Consider the following 19730-nt stretch of genomic DNA (forward strand, 5'->3'; position numbering starts at 1 on the left):
GTCAAGAACTTCTTAGCTGTTCTGAGAGCCCCAAGAAAAATGAACGCAGCCAGAGCCAGCATGGTGCCTAATTGGCAGCATGGAGCTCGTCTTATGAACTCTGGGATGGTGGACCCACCAGAGGGTCAGGTCATGGCTTCTTTAGAGAAGACACCCCCGTGAGACTGAGTAGTTTTCTCCCATGCCCATATTTGACCTCTTGGACAGCTGTTTTATTTTTCTGGTTGAGAAAGGGAGGTAAGACACACACACACACATACAGAGAGAGAGAGAGACAGAGAGACGGAGATGGTACAGACCCAAACAGCCATATTTTCACTTTGAGAAAAGGGGCTGGGTGAAAGGTCTCACTTGGGTATGCCGAAGCTATTCCCTTCCACTTTTGCCGTCTTGGAGATGAGAATTTGTCCTTGAAGGAAGGAACAATTAATTGTCTCTTGAATTGGAAAGCTAGTTCATTAAATTAAACTTCATCTGCTTATTTTAAAGGCTCAAAGTGACTAACTAAAGCCATATATTCTAGACAAGAGAGGGTAGATTAATCATCCAAAGTGACACAAACTGCAATTTACATAAAGTCCACAATTTCTTAGTCACAGCCCCCAAACCCAAACAGCTCTGAAGACCAGGAGTTTTTTTTCAACTTCGTAGCAAATTCATTTGGTGGCAAAACTTGACCTAAACTGATTTAAAGCAATTCATAAGCTTTACCCTCCTCAGGGTGAACATTCCTACATTTCACTGTTGAAATATAATATGTTTGATCAGGAGGTGCTGAGAGTGTTGGGTGACATGGTATACACCCCATATGTTGCTTTCTTAAAATCTGGAGAATTCTGAATGCCAAATCACATCTGGCTCCAAGGTTTTGGATAAGGCATTGTTGACTTTTACGAACATTACTTCTGCAAAATTATATCTAAATTTGATACCTTGTATATCCTTACAGGTGTCTGGTTGTATGCTGAAACATTCATTCATTTATTCCACAGGCATTTTTGGAGTCCCTACTGTGTGTCAGACATCATATTAGATATTAGGGATAAATATAGGACACGTTTCCTGTGCTAGAGGACCTTAGTGATGGGTGGGGGAAAATGATGCATCGATGGATAACTATAGTACTAAGGAGAAAATGCTATAAAAGGGTTGTGCACCAAGAGGGAAAACATCTCTCACTCTATACAGGGGAGGAGGTGATCTTAAGGTGAATCTAAAGGATGAGAAAGCATTTTCAAGGCAAGTAATTGCGTGAACAGTGTTCTAGTAGGAAGGAAAAGCCAGGGGAAGCCCCTTAACATAGCTCTGGGTTCAGAAATTAGACTCCGGGTTTGCATCCCAGGTTTGCTGTCTACTTGCTATGTGCTCTGAGGCAAATTATTTAACCATTTTGTACCTCTGTTTCCTCATTTGTAAAATGGGGCCAATATTAGTACCTGCTTCCTAGGGCTGTTGCAAAGAGTAAATGAGGTGCTACCGTGAAGCACGAAGACCTGCGCCAAGCACATGGTAAGCACTCGTGAAACATTAGCTCTTTTTGTTATTATGTGCAACGGTAGCAGTTATTCCAAGGGTGCTTTCTAGGGTTGTGTGAACAGGAGTCGGGTGTCTGCTCTTACGACATTTTAGTTTCTGGAGACATCCCAAATCTGGTCCATGGACTGTCTTCAGATTTGCAGGTTTCCAGCCACACAATTTTCTATCCAGTTACCATGTCGGCTGGAGCAGCTAATCACTTGCTGGCCGCCGCTGCTCTGTAGCTGCCAGATGCTGGGCTAGCAGGCTTGACCCCGCAAGCAATTGTAATTGTAGCTGGATGCTATTCATTACATAATAGTGAGCTATTCAAGTTCAAACTCCCTAAAATTACTTCGTGAAACTGGGGCATTACAAAAGAAAACTAGGGAGAATAAAGTTTCCATGCATAACGTCCTCACATCTGAGTCCCAGGAAGCACCCCGGGGGGGGGGGGGGTACGGGGGGGGGGGGAGCAGGTCTGTGGTATTTTTTTTGTGTGTGTGTGAGAAAATTTAGCCCTGAGCTAACATCTGTGCCAATCCTCCTCTATTTTTTGTATGCGGGATACCTCCACAGCATGGCTGATAAGTGGAGTAGGTCTGCACCCAGGATTTGAACCCGCGAACTGAGGCTGCCAAAGTGGAGCATGCAGAATTTTAACCACTCGGCCATGGGGCCGGCCCTGAGCAGGTCTGTTTTGTACATAAGTGGGTGTGTTATATGCATCTCTGTAAGATGAAATGAGAGCAGAGAAAACCATGGAAGTTTACACCCTGATGTGTTGACCTGGCTCACCTTGGTGGTGGGGACCAGGACCGACGTGGGTGGAAGGAGCAGGGCATGGGAAAGAAGGAACAAGTGAAAAACGAAAAAATAATAATGAATTAAAAGCACAATTAACATAAAATTGGATAGTCCATATACATTTATGTGAAATAATACTATGTGGGTTTATGCACATAGAAACTAAGTTGAATACTCTATTGGAAGACTAGATTATTAAGAGAGGAGCCTCCTGACTTACCACTGTTACAGTCGAAAGTAACGGAGGGTAAGCACTGTGGATTTTGATCAAAACAAGACAACACCAACAAACTTGATTGCCCCATAGCAGTAGTCTGGTATTTTACACATTTTTTTTTTCCTAGCAAAGTAGTGCTTTTTTCTTTCTTTATTCCCTCATTTCTTCACTAAGTTCCCCTACGGCTAAGCGCTGTGGTAGGTACCAGGGATAAAGAATTTACTAAGAAATGATGTCTCCCTCTCCAAGGGCCGCTGGTCGGTGTGGGAGACTGATGGGGAGGCAGCCTTAGAGGAGCAGGAGCAGGGGCAGGGACCAGTGAACCCGGAGTCCCCAGGCGGGCTGGCCGAGTGACTGAACTTAGGCTGGGAGTGGGGCCAGGGGGTGTAGGGGTGGGTGGAGACACCTCTAATGTATATTGAAGGCATTAGACCAAACAGGATGAGGGCAGGGAGAGGCACAGAGCAGGAAAGGCACTCCTGCTGGAGGGGATTTTATTGAAGGATTGTGTAACAGAAGACAAGCAGATCTCACCCCTGCCACCTGCCGACTGTGCTAGTGGGTCAGGCATTTAATGTGTTAGAACTTATTTGCTTATCTAAAAGTGGAGTAAGAGTTAAGGGACAGACAAGGTAGTGGCCTTTGGAATCAGGCTGTTGGGTTCAAATGTCAGATTATTATTATTATTATTATTTTTGGTGAAGAAGACTGGCCCTGAGCTAACATCTGTTGCCAATCTTCCTCTCTCTCTCTTTTTTTCGCTTGAGGAAGATTGTCCCCAAGTGAACATCGGTGCCAATCTTCCTCTATTTTGTATGTGGGGCACCAGCACAGCATAGCTTGGTGTGTGGTGTGTAGGTCTGCACCCAAGATCTGAACCTGTGAACCCCGGGCTGCAGAAGCAGAGCATGCGAACTTAACCACTGTGCCACCCGGCCAGCCCCTCAAGTGTCAGATTTATCCATGACCAGCTCTGTGATCTTGGGCAAATGGCTTTATCTCTTTAGGAAGGAGACAATAATGGTGTCTGCCTTACAGGCTTGCACTTACACAAGTTCCTGGAGCATAGACAGCACTAGATAACTTTTCGTTATCGTTATTATTATGGAGCCGCAGCTTGTTTTGAAGAATAAATGAGGCTGCATTTAAATGTTCTTTGTAAACCATAAAGCACTGACTAGATTGTGACCTGCTGCAAATTATACTCGAAGTACAATGATTTTTACAAAGAAGAAAAACACTCTGCTTCTGCTTTTTCATAAAAGAAGAATGTCCCTTTTAAATTGGGCCAGGAAAATCTCTGGCCCAAGATGCTCTTGAATTCAGGTTTTCAAAGGTAGTTCAATTGAAGAGCTGTCACTTTGGGTCCAGCTGGCCCACGTTTGACATAGAAAATGATGCTTTCAGTAAGGAGGGGACAGGGGTCTCAATTTAACAAGAGCCGGGCATGATGAAATGATTGGGGTCTGGGGAGCTGGCTGCACCTCAGCCTCCCAGCATCTTCCTTCATGTCGGATCTCTCCCCTCCCCGCCCCGTGTCCTGATGCTCTCGGCATCCACCCCTATTCATGAAAAGTGGTGTGGATACTGTTTCTGGGACCCAGGCCAGCACTTTGCACAGCTGGCTTGCAGAAGCTCACGCGGGCAGATGAATCAGGAAAAGTTGCTAAACTCTTGGGTCCCTAAGAGGCTCTGAATGTGGGTCAGAAGCATAACCTCCTCCTCTCCCAAGATGCTTCCACAGCAGACAGGAGCTGTTCAGTGGATTCAGCTCCTGCAAAGCTCGTGAGACGAAGGATGGCAGAAAGCGGGAAAAGTGCCTCTCTTATGGGTTGAATGGTGTTCACCAAAAAGATATGTTGAAGTTCTAACACCTGGTCCCTGTGACTGTGACTTTATTTGCAGATGTTATCAAGTTAAGATGAGGTCATTAGAGCGGGCACGAATCCAATATGACCAATGTCCTTATAAAAGGAAAAGACAGGCACATAGGGAGGACGGCCACGTATGAAGACAGATGCAGAGACTGGAGCGACGTGGCTACAAGCCAAGGAAGGCCAAGAATTGACAGCCACCACCAGAAGCTAAGAGTGAGGAAGACTCAGGGTCTCAGAGGGAGCATAGTCTCAGATAGACCCTGCCAGCACCTTGCTTTCAGACTTCTACGCTCCAGAACTGGGAGAGAATACATTTCTGTTGTTCCAAGCCCCTCAGTGTGTGGTATTTTATTACAGCAGCCCTAAAAAACGAATATAGCCTCTCAGTCCAGAGGTTCAACCCGACTCTCACCTCTGGGCGTTCTCACATCTAAGCCCTTATGTTGAGAGCCAGGCCAGACTGGAATGGGCTCAAGAAATAGGAACTGCCCGCAGGAGAGCAGGAAGAAAAGGAGCAGGGGCCAGGACGGATGGTGTGGTCAACATGAATGTCTCACAGCCAAAGAGCATTATTTCGAGTCATCAAAGCATCAGCTGTACCTGCAGCATCCTCAGTCTTGCACATGAATGAGAACATGAGCGCCTGGGAGGACGTAGACAATCAGGAGCGTAGGAGAATGCGGTGCCCTCCCTCCAGGTCTCAGACCAAGGTGTCTGCATTTTAAAAACTTCCCAAATGATTCTGAGGTGCAGCCATAATTTAGTCTACGCCTTAAGTTTAGGTACGGGAAAAATGACGCTCAGAGACGTTCAGTGGATCAAGTTCTCAAAATTGGCTCGAGAAGCAGCCTTGCACAGGAGTGAAGAATATGGATGTTCCCAAAGTACGTTTTGGATTCAATACACCTGGAGTGTGTCTTGGGTCCCCAGTGGCTGGGAGAAGTTACTTCTTTAAGCCTCAGTTTCCTTCTCTATGAAATGGGAATAATAATAATAATCCCTACTTCATGGAGCTGTTGTGAGAACTAAATGTGGAACTGTATTGAAAGTCCAGCATCTGGCACCTGGAACAGCGTCCATATATGCCCCGGCAGCAGCAGCAGTAGTCATATGGGCAGCAGCTGAGTGGAAGGTAGAAACTATGCTATTTTGCCTCATAGTCCAATGTTCCCCTCAGGACACCGTTCCGTCTCTTAATGTTTTGACAGCCATTACTCTGACATCCAGCATAACCTCTACTCAAAGTGGAGCTGGAGTATGGGATTTTAACCTGAGACAGGAGGGCTGGGGAATTCTAGAGAGCGTCTCTGAATTCGGAATCCTGTTCCTACAGATCTGAGCCAGATTTTTTTTGGTACTAGATTGGGCTTTGTGAAAAAATGGTCCCTTTTCAGCCTCCTGAGTGCTTGGCAGTAAAGATGCTCAAAGAGTCCCTGCCATGATGAGTTGCTACCCTCGTCTGTACCTCACACAGCCAGGGGGCGCTGTTTCTAAGTGAGGGGCAAGGGGCACCAAGCTGCTCAGAAGTGTCTCTGGCAGGCTGCGTTCCAGCCTGGGGGATAAGTCAGGCTTTGAGTTTCAAAGATACTGGTATTCAGTATATTTCCAAATTGATTTTTTTCAGAGCTAATTATCTTTTAGTGTCTGTGTAAGTTGTGAGTAAGAAACACTTTCATTTCCTGGAAGATGTCTTTTAAGTCTGAAGAACACTTTAGTCATTGGAAAACAGGGAAACCAAAGATGCTGTCCTATGCCAGTGGTCAGGAAGGTGGAAATAGTATACATACGATTTAATCATCTCACAGATCTTGGCCAAAAATGGGAGCGAACAGATATTGGAATCACTTCTGGAATATTTCTGGAGAGAAAAAAATAACAGAAAGGGTGGTTTAGTGCAAGGAATGGTCCCCCAACTTCTAGAGGCCCTTCCTCTCCCATTGGCTCCATAATCTGGATTTCTGGATCCTCCTTCATCCAGAATGCGGGCCATTTTACGTAAGTAAATTACCTCTTGTTCTGTCCTCTCTCTCCATATTCACTCCACCTCTGTGCCTTTGTTCCTGCTGCTTCCTCAGCCGAAGCACCCCCTTCCTCTTCACCCTGCCAGCTATTCCCACCTCACCTACTCTCCATCTCTTCCCAAAAGGGTCTGGCCCACCTTTGTCTGTTCTACTTGGACAAAAAAATTCTTCTTCCTCATTCTACCCAAGTGCTTTGAAAAAAGATTTGAAAGTAAAGAACATTTTCAAATAAAATAATTCCCTTCTATTATGAGGTAAACAAGAGACTTTTGGGAGAGACAGGACCAGGGCTTGGGAAGAAGGAAGAAGGAAGAGCCCTTCCCTGGGGAAGAGGCACAGATCAAGCTCCTCCAGCTTCATGAGCAAAGGGATTTCAGATGGCAGTTTCCGTAAGACTCTAGCTGTGTGAGAAATGAAAAGCCTTGGCTTTTTAGTAAGCAGTGCTTTTAGAAAGATTGTGATTTCCATGATGCTTTCCTCAGATGAAACAAAAAGAAGACAACAGGGTAGAAAAAGGAATCAGCATTTATGAACGAAGGGAGAGATGCAGTGGATTGCTGCCAGCCCAGAGAGTCCTTCAGATGGCTATGATTGTATTCAGGGCGTTGCAGATATTTTGACCCTGGCAAAGGAGAATTGGCAATGTTTTTAGGCTATAAAAGAGTCCTTGAAGGATCTTCATGATATTTGCCCAATTTTGTAGGATTAGAGGAACAATCCTGACCAGTACCCTCATCTATACACAAGACGTGAAGACAGAAGATGCTGTCCTTGTCCTCACGGATCTTATGGTCTAGTGGAGGGTGGGAGTGGATATCCCAGCTCTTAGCACGTTCTGTGAGGTGTACAGTGGTCCAGGCATTAGCAGAGCTGTCTAGGAGCCCGGAGGAGGAGGCAGGAGATGACCCAGAAGTCAGGTACAAAGGAGTCAGGTGGGGAGGAAAAGACAGATGCTGTAGGCTTTGCCACTCCAGTGCAGTCCACAAACTTACTACAGAGGCAATCTGTGGGCCCCACCCCTACCTACTGAATCAGAAAGCCTGGGGTCGGTCCTGGGAATCTGTGTGTTCATAGCCTCTAGGGTATCCTGATGCCCACTAAGGTTTGAGAACTGCTGTTCTGGGTTCTAGCTGCTGAAAGTGTGATCACAAACTAGGAACACTGATGCTGCCTGGGAACTGCTAGAAATACAAAGTTTCAGGCTCCACAGCAGACTTGCTGAGTCAGCATCTATGTTTTAACAAGGTCCCACGTTGCTGGAGTGCACGCCAAAGCCAGAGAAGTACCGCTCCTGGCAGAGGGAGCACCCCACACAGTGCTGTGGAGGTATGAGCAGGTCTGGCACCTTGGGAGACCACCTGACCTGGCTGGAGCATAGGGAAATGCGACAATGAGGTGAATCATAGAAGGAAGGAGACATCCTGACAAACCTAGGATGCCACACTACATATCATCCTGAGGGCAGTGGGGATGAGTGTTAAGCAGAGTGATCACATTTGTATTTCAAAGATATCTCGGGTGGGTGGGGGGAGGGGGGACAGGAGCAGACAAGATGGGCAGAGAGATCTTTGGCAGCTAGAGATCCTGATGCGTGATCCTGGGGTTTCTAACCTTCACATTCTTGTCATTTTGGCCTAAATAGTTCTTTGTTGTGGGGTTGTGCCGTACACTGTAGGATGTTTAGCAGCATATCTGGTGTCTACCCACTGGGTGCCAGCAGGACAGGAATGTCTCCAGACATGGCCAAATGTCCCTAGGGAGGAGGTGGGGGAGGACAAAATTGCCATTGGCTGGGAACCACTGCTGTAAGGTGGGAGGAGGGGGATGGTGGGGAAAGGAGGGGTGTTTGCCAGGCTGAGTCCAGAGAGCTGGTAATCGATTGAGATCCGTGTAGACACAGTGTAAAACAAACACCAGTGTGAAATCACACCATAGCATTGGTGGCCATTTGGAAATACAGACACATTCTGAGACCCAGACTCCAAAGTCAGGTTACATTTGAATGTTTGAGCTACGTCTTTTAAGATTTACATTAGTCTAAAGGCCTTGGTCTAATTAACCTAAAGGCAATGGAGGTTTTAGCATTGATGATAACCAATACTTTGAAAACTTACGTGGATGGCTTTATAATGACTACACAAGAGGGACACCAGAATAAAGTGTTATAATTGCATAGCTGTTTGCTGTCAAAATTCAGCCTGAAGGCTGCAACTGTCTTTGGCATTCCATGACCCCAGAAATTGGGGCTGCAATGTGGGCAATAGCTTGATGTTGCTTCATCCCCCAGAACTCCTCCTGTTTAGACAGAGGTTTTGATTATTTGGTCTTTTCATCATGTAATATGGGAAAGACTATCCTATTCTTACAACTTACTTGCAAAGAGAACTAAGATGGACGTAGACCCACATAGCAGAAGTCCTTGTTTGTGTGCTCGCCAGCCCTTCCTTTCAATTTGAGCTTTGCTAGACAGAGGCAAAATGTGGGCTGTTATTTACTCAGCAATGGATTTAAAATATCGCATCTGGCTGCATGTAATCCCTTCTAAAATGAAAGTCTCAAATCTGGCTGTCCCTGGGCACAAGAGTCACGCAGCATCTTCACTTTGCAATCTATTTAGCCAGCTTCTGCTTGCATCCTGAGCTTCCCACACACCAGGATGTTAAATGAACACAGAACAACAAATGGGGGTTGATAAAGGAAAATGTGGTGAGTGGGGTAAATAGAGAGTCAAATGGGCAGAGTAACCACTCTTCTGTATACGGCCAACCTGAAACTGAATTTCTGCGTGGTGAAGTGCTTTTCAACCCTTGCTCTGTGTTATTTTACTTGGATTTAATTGGACTGGGGCAGTACTTGAACAGCAGCAATTTTCAAAGGCTTCTCAGACACTTCTATTGAGTAGGTAGGTTTGCAGTCAGGGCCATCATGTACAGCTTCACAAGTTGTACACTGCATAATTCTAATATCCACATGGCCTGTGATGTGAAGGGTGCTTCCTGAAATTTAGTGCTGAGGAGGTCTGGCCAAGGGCTCTGGCATGGTGGAAAGGGTAGGAACTTGGAAGTAGCTAGATCTGGCTTTAAATGATGGGTTTCTCACTTACTAGCTATGTGGAGTGAGTGAATTACTTAATCTGTCTGTCCTTAGTCCTCTCATCTGTAGAACGGGGTTGATAACAAAAATGTACTCTCTACTTTGTAGAGGTTTTTGTGAGAATTAAATAAATTGATTCCATCCTCAGATACTCTAAACCCTTAGATGCTCGGTGCTCTGCTGAATCTGTGAAAAGTCCCCGTGAGGAGCTTTTCAGGGCCTCACTGAGGTGAAGATCTTCTCTGGGACACTTGACTCCCTTCACAATACTTAACTTTTCCCCAGTCAGGATTCTTGCAGTCTGACAGGCTGTGCTGAAATAATACACAACCTACTGTGGGTTTCTGTCTGCATCCGCCAGGTCTGCGTCCAATCCACCATCACAGTGGATTAATTGCAGCCAATATCCTCTGGACAGTTTTCCAGAGATGCTTATTTGCATTTTTTGATGATTTTTTTTCTTTGATAGCTTTAATCTGGAGAGTAAATAAATTGGAAGAGGTTTTTGAAGAGTTTTTTTATTGTTGAATTGTTCGGCATAATTATTTTTTTGGTTTCTCACCCAGAATTGCAAGCATAATTCATGGGGCAGGATTCCAATAATTCCTTGTGAGAAGCCAAAAGGAATTTTGGAATCCTGCCCCATGAATTATGCTAGCAATTTTGGTGACAGAAATGAAAAATTGTAAAATTCTAATGAGCCTTTGAGTTAATGCCAAGGCAGTTTGTGCTAGTGAAATAAACAATGCCCTGAGAATAAGTTTTTAGATGCATATTGAGAAGAGTAAAAGAAGAATTGTATTATTCTCCAGTTCTGTTTAGTGTTCTGACAGTGGTGGTCAAGGGTTTCCCGTGCTGTTTCAATTTCTTGTTCAACAACTAAAGCAGATTAGCTGAACCGGCTATGGTGGGCCTGTAATTATTCACTGAATTAAATAATGATTGGCCATGCAGACATTGTGATTGATTAATCGATTGTGTGCAAATGCCCGCACACTGCCATTCCACATGTATCAGCTTTGTATGTCAAAATCCATATGCCTCCCCGAACAGGATTACCCGATAAAATATTGCACTGGACATACTTACATGAAAAAATTATTTCTTGTATATTTGAAATTCAAATTTAATTGGATGTCCTCTATTTTTATTTGCTAAATCTGGCAAGCCAAGCCCTGAGGGATTTTCCTCCCCTTTATTTCTGTGTTGCCAAATCAATACCACCTTAAATGTATTGCATCAGGGTAAGTGATGAGCCGGGCCAGCAGGGAGAAGCCAAGGATGAGGTCCTCACCCTCTCATCTCTGAAGAATGCTTCCTTTCTGCCAGGACCTTAGCAACGAGGGAGCCTCTGTCTTTTAAAGGTCTACTTTTCGTTTTCTTTTCTTTTTTTTTTGAGGAAGATTAGCCCTGAGCTAACATCTGTCACCAATCCTCCTCTTTTTTGCTGAGGAAGACTGGCCCTGAGCTAACATCCGTGCCCATCTTCCTCTACTTTATATGTGGGCCACCTACCACAGCGTGGCTTGACAAGAGGTGTGTAGGTCCGCACACAGGATCCAAATTGGCGAACCTGGGCCACCAAAGCAGAACGTGTGAACTTAATTGCTGCACCACCAGGCCGGTCCCTAAAGGTCTACTTTTCTGTTTCCCTTAACATTGGGCTGATTTGTAACCAGTGCCTAAGTCAAATACTTGACTCCATGATAACTGACTTGAACTGAACATTCTACCTGTTGAATAAAATTATTATTACAAAGAGGACAAATTAGGGGAGAGGAATAATAATGGTGATGAGTTTAGCTAGCATTTATTGAGAGCTTGATAAATCCCAGGCATGATACAGGCACTTCACACACATCATCTCTATTAGTCCTCACATCCATGCTTTGGGAAAGGAATGCTATTATGGTCCCTATCTTACTGACAGGAAAACTGAGGCTCAGCCTAAAGTCGTATGTTCTGAAAGTGGAGGAACAGCCTCTTTAAAAATGGTCTGCTGGAGAGCAGCAGATCTCAACTGTGAATATCAGGGGACATTTGACAACGTCAGGAGACATTTTTGGTTGTCATGACCAGGGAGGAGTGGATTGTGCTGCTGGCATCTAGTGGGTAGAGGACAGGGATGCTGCTGAACATCCTACAATGCACAGGACGGCCCCCACAATCAAGAATTATCCAGCCCAAAGTGTCAGTAGTGCCGAGGTTGGGAAACGCTGCTGAAGACAGAAGGGAGGAGAAAAGGGGGAAGCAGCTCACGATTCTACTTCAGTCCCAATTTAACTATGTTACACAGTGGGCTTGTATCTGGAGTAGCCTGTGGCCTCTAGACTGTGAGAGCAGGGGTCAGGGAGAGGAACGTGCCAAGGATTCCACTCATCGATTGCTTACCAGGGTCGGGGATTTCTTGACAATCTGTCTTGCCTTCTCTAGCGTAAATTTCCATGTCTCCTGTAAAAGCAAAGTTAGACAATATTACAATTTGTTCCTCCTCTTTTCTTTCTTTGTCTTTTCTAAAGTTAGGATTTTTAAAGTCCTTAAATTTGCAATAAAGAAATTATTCCATAAATTTGTGATAAAATAATTCATAAGAAGGCAATTTCATGTTAATAACCATCTTTATTAAGGGATTTACTTTGTGCCAGATGCCATGCTAAGCACTTTGTAAACTTTATCTTATTTAATATTCACAACAGCTCTAAGAGGTAGGACCTTTTTACAGATGAGGAAAATGAGATGCAGAAAAGCTAAGAAACTGGCTGAAGATTGCAAAGCCAGTGTCTGGCAGAGAGCAATCTGAACCCCTGCCCCCCTGCCGGCTATGCATGCTGATCTCCCTACTTGTCCTTCTGTCTGAAAGCCCCACCGCAGGAGGCTGTCAACAGCTGACCTGAGCGCCGTGTGCTGCTGTACCAAAGAAGGACTGGCTACTAGCACGCAAGGTCACACACCATCTCTCTCTCATTCACCTCCTCTTCTCCTAGCTAGACGTCCCCTGTTCTCTTTCAACCATTTTGAAAGCATCTAAGCACATCTTCCAAGTTTACATTGAAACTATAAAGAGGTGGCTAGTCATTACCAACAACTGTCATTATGGAACTCCAAGGACCACTGTGTTGGTGTATCTCTGGGAGAGTTGGAAGAAAAGTACCTTGGGAGTGTAGTGAGGGTTGGGAAAGATTTGCTCTCAGTGCTGCTTCCCAGAGCTTTTGTCCTTCCACTCAGTGCACGTGTCCTGGCCCTGCCACATTCCTCCTTGGCCTGCTCCCTGTGTGCCTCTAACAGAGCATGGGTGATGGTTTGCATGCCTGGGTTCAAACCCCAGCTTTGCTGCTTAATAGCTGTGCAACCTTAACCAAGTTATACTCCAAGCCCTTCAGCATGCAGAGAATTCCTTAACATATTAGAAAGCTCTATTTTTATCATCTGCAACATGGGGATTACAGCTACTTACCTCATAAGGTGCTGTGAAGATTACAGGACATCATTCGTGTGAAGCCCCTAGCTCAGGTCTGCCCCCATAATCCCGTGCTCAATAATTGATAGCTTGATTGGAAACTTCTGTCTTTCAGCCCCAGTTTTCCCTTACCCGAATCAGTAGGGAAGCTGAGATTTGGGGAGAGTGCCCTAGCTCTTGCTCCAGGTGACTGACAACATTGTCCCAGCATTTAAGCAGAAAAAATGGGTCCTGGAATGGGACTTTGAAGCTGGCTAGTCTGCAGGGGAGGCCGCCTGGGAGATGCTGGCCATTGCTGCTGACAGATGTTCATGACTTGAGCCCCTCCTGTGCACGTTCTTCACTCTGGGAGATGCCTTTCTCCACCCTGGAGCTATGTGATGTTCTGAAGACCACAGCCTTGTTGAGCTAACATGAACAGAGGAGTGACCACTCTGTGTGAGCCCGGGTAGGAGTGAATTTTCCAGGTGGTGTTTTAGGAAGAAGGGCAGCAGAGCCCTCCGTGGGCAGGCTCTGAAACCCTCTCCCTGGTGTCTGCCCCAAATCACACTGCCTTCAGCTCAAGTTCAAAGGCTGGCAAACTATGGCACTTGTGTAAGAGGCAGCAGGCTAGCTGACATCTAAGAGCGCGTGTTAGAGACTTGAGAAAAGCAGCTGCTCTTCCGGCGGGTCTGGTTGTCAGGATACCCTTGAACAGTGTTACGTTTCTTAAAACATTGAAACACCATGGTGTCAGTTGGTGACAGTTGTGTCCGTGAGCTCCTGAGTGTCCCCACTACTGCCCTGGCTTCCCAGCCTCTCCCTGGGACTTCCCAGAACTCCTTGTAATAAGTTAAAGAAGGGGCCAATGTCATGGTGCACCTGGTGGGCACCTCCAGACTGCGCTTCAACACCACTCCCTGAGTTCATTCTGATTGGCTGACAGCAGGGCCCAAAGAATTCATTACAATCCTAACTTTTAACATACCAATGTCTTTAATAGAAAGACTGCTTAGGGAATGGCCCCATTCAAAAATTTTTTTCTGGAAATTCCAACAAATCCTGGAAATTCTCCTATTGTATAAAGTAAGCATTTCTGGTGAGGTCGTTATGAGACACTAGATCTGGTTGTGACTTTCTGCTATGGTGCCCCTTTTGGCTGCACTTGCTAGCCTCAAGCTCATTCTCCACAACATTGAAACTTGAAGGTGGTGTTCTTCTGCCTTAATTATATGCCCTGTACTTCTCTGTCTCAGAAGGAAGTACCACTCTGCCTATTCTAGGAAGTACCATTCTAAGCCCAGCTCATCATCCACAGGGCCCAGCACAGTCCCTGCTACATACTAGGTGCTCAATAGATATAGAAACAAAAAGTGCAAGAAAACGTTCATGATACTACATTAAGCAAGGAAAACAGCCTATCAGATTTTACAGAGACAGAAAGAAATCCTGCAAAGAAATATGCCATAATAATTGTGAGTGACAACTTTTTTCTTTTTGTTCTTTCCTGTGTTTTCTAGATTTTCAGTAATAACCACAAAATCAGCAATAAATGCTTTTTAAAAAGCTCTCAGTACATGTGGCCCTGTTTCTCACTGAAAAAGAAACTGATGTGCTCAGGGTACAGTCATGTGGTGAGGACCCTGGAGCTCTGGTGGTGAAGAGATTTCCCTGCCCTCCCAGAGCTTTGGGGCTGGAAGGAGACAGACCAGGAGCAAGTACAGCAAAAAGAAGTGAGACGAAGCAGAGAGAGGGCCTTGGCAAAGTCTTCCTAGGAGAGGTCATGTGGACTCCCTTGAGAGAATCAATTTGATTTTAATCCAGCTCAGTTCTCTAGGGGGGATCAATGTTTAGTGAGGGATAAAGACAAGCAAAAACAAAGCAGTGGCAAGGGCTGTCCCAAATGCCTCCTGACCCCTCAGTGCTACACTGATTGAAGCTTCTGTGGTCCTCCCTGGAAGGCTGAGGGCAAGTTCATCTGGACCTGGCTTGACCAGAGCACCGCTTTCTCCCACAGTTCAAGTACATTAATCCCGATATCAAAAAGAGAGTCTAGAGAAAGGCCTGATTCATTTTCCTTGTAAGAGAACGGATGTAAGGACTCAAAGACATTTGGAAAAGCTAATTTGTTTGCTTGTCTTAATGACAGGCATGGGGGCAAATTGTAAGCCACGTGAAAATGAAGATAATTGCTGTCTCTCCTTGGTAACATTTTCGCAGTGTTTAAGCCATTGTTTCTAAGGTATGAGGACAACACTTCCATCTTCTGAAAAATTAAACTTCAGAATGGAGGGTACAACTGTAATCAGCAGTTGGAGAGACAGTTTAGGAATAGACTGTGAGCTGGCTATAAAAGTCTTCTGGTTGGAGCCCTAATGATGTTTATGACTCGGCCAGAGCAATGATGGGAGGCATAAGCTGATTCTCCATCAACAATGAGGAGCTCGGTCCTGGAAGTGCTCGCTTGATCCTGCAATTTGTTATGGTCAAATCTTTTCAGCTTCTCATTACTTTCTCCCTTTGGTTATAGCGTTTCCTTATTCCAGCTTCAAATCCCCTTCAGAGCCTATTTAACACTCTCACAAGTGAATAGCCAAGGAAGCCATCACACAGGCTCACAGAGATCTAAGCCGTCATCCTGAAGGCTTATAGTCCAAAGAACCTTGGATATGTATATTGAATTTCCTTACTCAAGAACTCGGAAAATTCCAGTGACAACATGGCGTGGTGCCCCAGAAGTCTACAAAACAGGAGAGGCCGACTCTTTACTTGATCATCCAAGCACATGGTAGCATACATCCATGGAGGCTTGTGAAACATTTTTGTCTAGAATGATTCAAGTGTTCATCCAAACCACAGCCAGCCCAAAGTCTTCAGACAAGAGGAGAGGCTTGGTGACCACTGACCACTCTTGCTCTCCAGAGGGGTAGTGATTCTTGACCCTGGGCTCTGAGCAGTTTGGATGATGGAAGAGCAAGGGTCAGGCCCTAGCTGCCATCAGTTTCTTGGCCAAAGGAGTGCCCTGGTAGGGTTTGCACTTTGTCACGCATTAGCCAAGTGGGAGTCTAAGCCAGAGGAAGAAAGTTGTCAAATTTAGCAGTTTGAATGTGGGTGAAACTTCCATCTTCAATAGAAGCTCTTTAAATGATGTATAAATCACTACATCATGGTCTCCATTGTTATTTCCTATTTAGAGCGAATTTCAACTCGAGAGTGTTTGCAGGTTTGAATACTAGTTTCACCATTTACTAGTTGTGGCACCCTGGGCAAATTACTTAAGCACTCTGAGCCTCAGTTTCCTCATCTACAAAATGGGGATGATAATAGCACTTTTTGTGAGGATTGAACAAGACAGTACTTAGAATAGTACCTTGCATATAGTAAGCATGACATTACTGTTAACAACAATTGGTGTTTTTATTTTGGGTTGTTATGTCACCAATACACAGCTGGAAAAATTATAATAATGTATGCTATTTTTTGATGATCCTGAAGACCACCCTGAGAGGAAAGTATTGTTTTTTCCCATTTTACAGATGAGAAAATGGAGGCTCAGAGGTTACATAATTTAATGAGGACCACTCTGCAAGCAAAGCTGATAGCATTCATGTTTCTAGACTGCAACACCTCTCCTGCCGTTGCCGTACAGCTTTCCAAGAATGAAGTAAGCCTGAAATTTTAACACAAGCAGGAAAATATGACTTACGAGGTTTCGTCAAGGCCTAGGGGAATGGCAAGTGTAACTCACATGGAGTGTGGATGGTTTAATGCAAAGGATCACGTGGTCAGGTCACAGCACTGGCTCTGCATGCCAAGGACTTATGCACCTGTGTGGAAATTGGTGTAACCCAAGCGTAGTAGCGAGCATATGCTTGATAACGAAAGGAGAAAGAAATATTCATTCAGTCAGTCGTTTGTGCAATCATTCATTCTATTCATTCATTCCACAAATACTTGTTGAGTGTCCATGTTGTACCATGAATTATATATTAGGGATATAGTAGTGAATGAGACATAATCCTTCTCATCAAGGGTTTTATAACCTGGGAAAGAAGACTGACAGTAAACTGTAATTAGAATACAATGTAGGAAGTATTAATTACTATTATCCCTATTTTATAGATGAGGTAAACTGAGGCTTAGAGTGGATAAATAACTTGCCCAAAGTCACAGAGTCAGTAAGTGGCACAGTCCAGATTCAATTCAGACTTCTTTGGCACAAAATCCAGGCTTTTAATCCTGCTCTGGGAGACGTTAATAGGTACTAGAAAAGAAAATTGTTGCTGTCATTTTAAATTAAAAAGTTTGAGAAATGCGTGAACTAAATGCTCCTCTAGGAGAGCCACACCACATCTTAGCATGAGCCACTTTGTGGGGAGGAATATGAAAGTCATTTCCCAAACATTCAAATGTTGCAGCCAAAGTGCATTGCGCTATATTGATGATGTTGGGAAAAGATGTAAAGAATATAGTGTACGGGGGATGCCCCGCAACTCAATGTAATTTCCCTTGACATTTTAGGAGTATTGGTGAATTGGACAAGACACATTCACTAATTGGGCCTTCCCAGGTTCTGCGATGTTAAAGAATTAAATTCTGGTGTACGTAGGGGTGAAGGAAGCAAAGAAAAATAGTATTTTTAGGCATGAGTTTCGATAGTGAATAATTTTCAGTGATTGAGTTCTCTGCTGTCAATCATAGCAGCAGTGGATTTGAAAATTGCAGAAAGCCCCTTTTGTTCACTTCACGCGTTTGACAGCAGTGACAGGTTCCCACAAAGGGAGAAAGCCCCTGGAAAGTGCAATGATGATTTTAGATGTGTGTTCTTTATTGTCAGAGAGCAGGCACGTGTGAAGGGGTTTTGGGGTGAGTAGAAGATCACTGATTACTCTGGATCTTTTCTAGAGGTTTATTAGAACAGATTGTTACTCACACCCAAATTAAGTGGTATTAGTTGATTTAAAAATGGAGTAAGATTTAAAGGAGCTGTCTCCAAGGACTTGACTGCCCATTGCAGGCAGTAAGTGCATAAATCACTCCAGAATAAGGCAGACTTGAAGAGGCAGGAGAAAGGGACAGACCGGGCTTTGAGGCAATTTCTATTGTCAGAAGACAAAAGCAGAAAGCTCCTCTGCTTATAAGTTTTATCAAATAGTGGCATGTCTGGCCTTTGTGTGGAATTTGCCATCTATTATTGTGTCTGTGTTCCACTGTATCCCACAGTGGTATTTTCCAGTACATAGGATTTAGTTCCACCAAAGGCCAGTTGGATTTTCATGTTCCGACATTTCCCAGCTCTGATGACTTGAAGATATGTGGAAAAAATGAAGTCAGATCATGTCACTTTCTTCTTCCAGGAACCAAAAAGAAAAGAAAAGAACTGTAAAAGTAAAAGGAAAAAGCCACCACCTTTAAATGCATTCCCTTTTATCACTAAATGTCTTTTCTTCACACATATTTTACCATTAGCTAGATTTCCTCTTTTCCTTCTCTTAGGCCAATTCTGCATTATACAGCGACTGGTGTCAATAGCTTTAGTTACACTACTGCTATCTTTTTCTCCAGGCAACACCTCTGAAAAAAGCCTTATTTTAAACAGTGCTATTCCTACCCCACTCCTTTTTCTGACATTATTATTCATGGATTTTACTACCATCATCTCCACCACCACCACTACAAACCACTTAACCACATTTTACAGAATTCTATGTTTCAAGTTCTGTATCAGGCATCATTGTATATACTTTATGCCAACTCAGCAAGGTAGGACTAAACAGTTCTTTTTTTTTAGTAAGATTGGCTCATCTGTTGCCAATCTTCCTCTTTTTGCTTGAGGAAGATTGGCCTTGAGCTAACATTTATGCCAATCTTCCTCTGTTTTTCGTATGTGGGGTGCCGCCACAGCATGGCTTGACAAGCTGAGTGTTTGTCCATGCCTGGAATCCAAACCTGCAAACCCTGGGCTGCCAAAATGGAGCGCGTGAACTTAACCACTATACCACCAGGCCGGCCCCAGGGATGAATGGTTCTTAATCCCACTTTATAGGTGAGAAATCCAAGAAACCCAGTGCTGTGTAAATGAATTGCCCGAGTCTTCACAACTAATGCTTTTGTTTCATTTTGACTGTTTCTTCCCTAGTATCTTGGCATGTGCACAGATTCTCCAGTGCTAGGCTCTATGGGCTATTCTTATCATAGGATATTATCCTATTTTCCTGTTTTTTGGAAGAAGATTGGCCCTAAGCTAACATCTGTGCCCATCTTCCTCTATTTTATATGTGGGATGCCTGTCACAGCATGGTTTGATAAGCAGTACATAGGTCTGCTCCCTGGATCTGAACTGGCAAACCTTGGGCCACTGAAGTAGAACTTAACTTCTTATGCGTGAACTTAACTGCTGCACCACTGGGCTGGCCCTGATATTGTCCTATTTTTAAAATATTTGACTTCTGGCAAATAATCTGGTTAGTCAGCTGGTGGGTGTGGTTGGGTTGTCTTGGTCACTTGCTTTGTAACATAGCATTCTAAGCTTTTACTATTACTCTATCTACATTCAAGTGGCTAGATCAGTCTTGCCCAATGTTATGCAATTAATCAGTTTACTTGTATTAGTTTCTTATCGTAACAAACTACCACAAATTTAATGGTTTGAAACAACACAGGGGCTGGCCCCGTGGCTGAGCAGTTAAGTTCATGTGCTCTGCTTCGGCAGCCCGGGGTTTCACTGGTTTGGATCCTGGGTGTGGACATGGCACTAGTTGTCA

The 19730-nt window shown here is 44.4% G+C and overlaps 1 protein-coding gene across 1 annotated transcript in view; it reads right to left on the minus strand.

Moving 5' to 3' along the window:
• The window catches only part of AOAH (acyloxyacyl hydrolase), a 180420-nt gene that overhangs the window by 101823 nt on the left and 58867 nt on the right, over positions 1 to 19730 (minus strand). The window contains exons 5-6 of the mRNA XM_070616264.1: positions 11922 to 11981; positions 6204 to 6274 (exon numbers count right to left, since the gene is read on the minus strand). Of these exons, the coding sequence (XP_070472365.1) occupies positions 6204 to 6274; positions 11922 to 11981 (131 nt within the window). The remainder of the gene's footprint in view (positions 1 to 6203; positions 6275 to 11921; positions 11982 to 19730) is intronic.

Source organism: Equus przewalskii, chromosome 4, assembly GCF_037783145.1.
Source record: "Equus przewalskii isolate Varuska chromosome 4, EquPr2, whole genome shotgun sequence".
NCBI classification, from domain to species: Eukaryota; Metazoa; Chordata; class Mammalia; order Perissodactyla; family Equidae; genus Equus; species Equus przewalskii.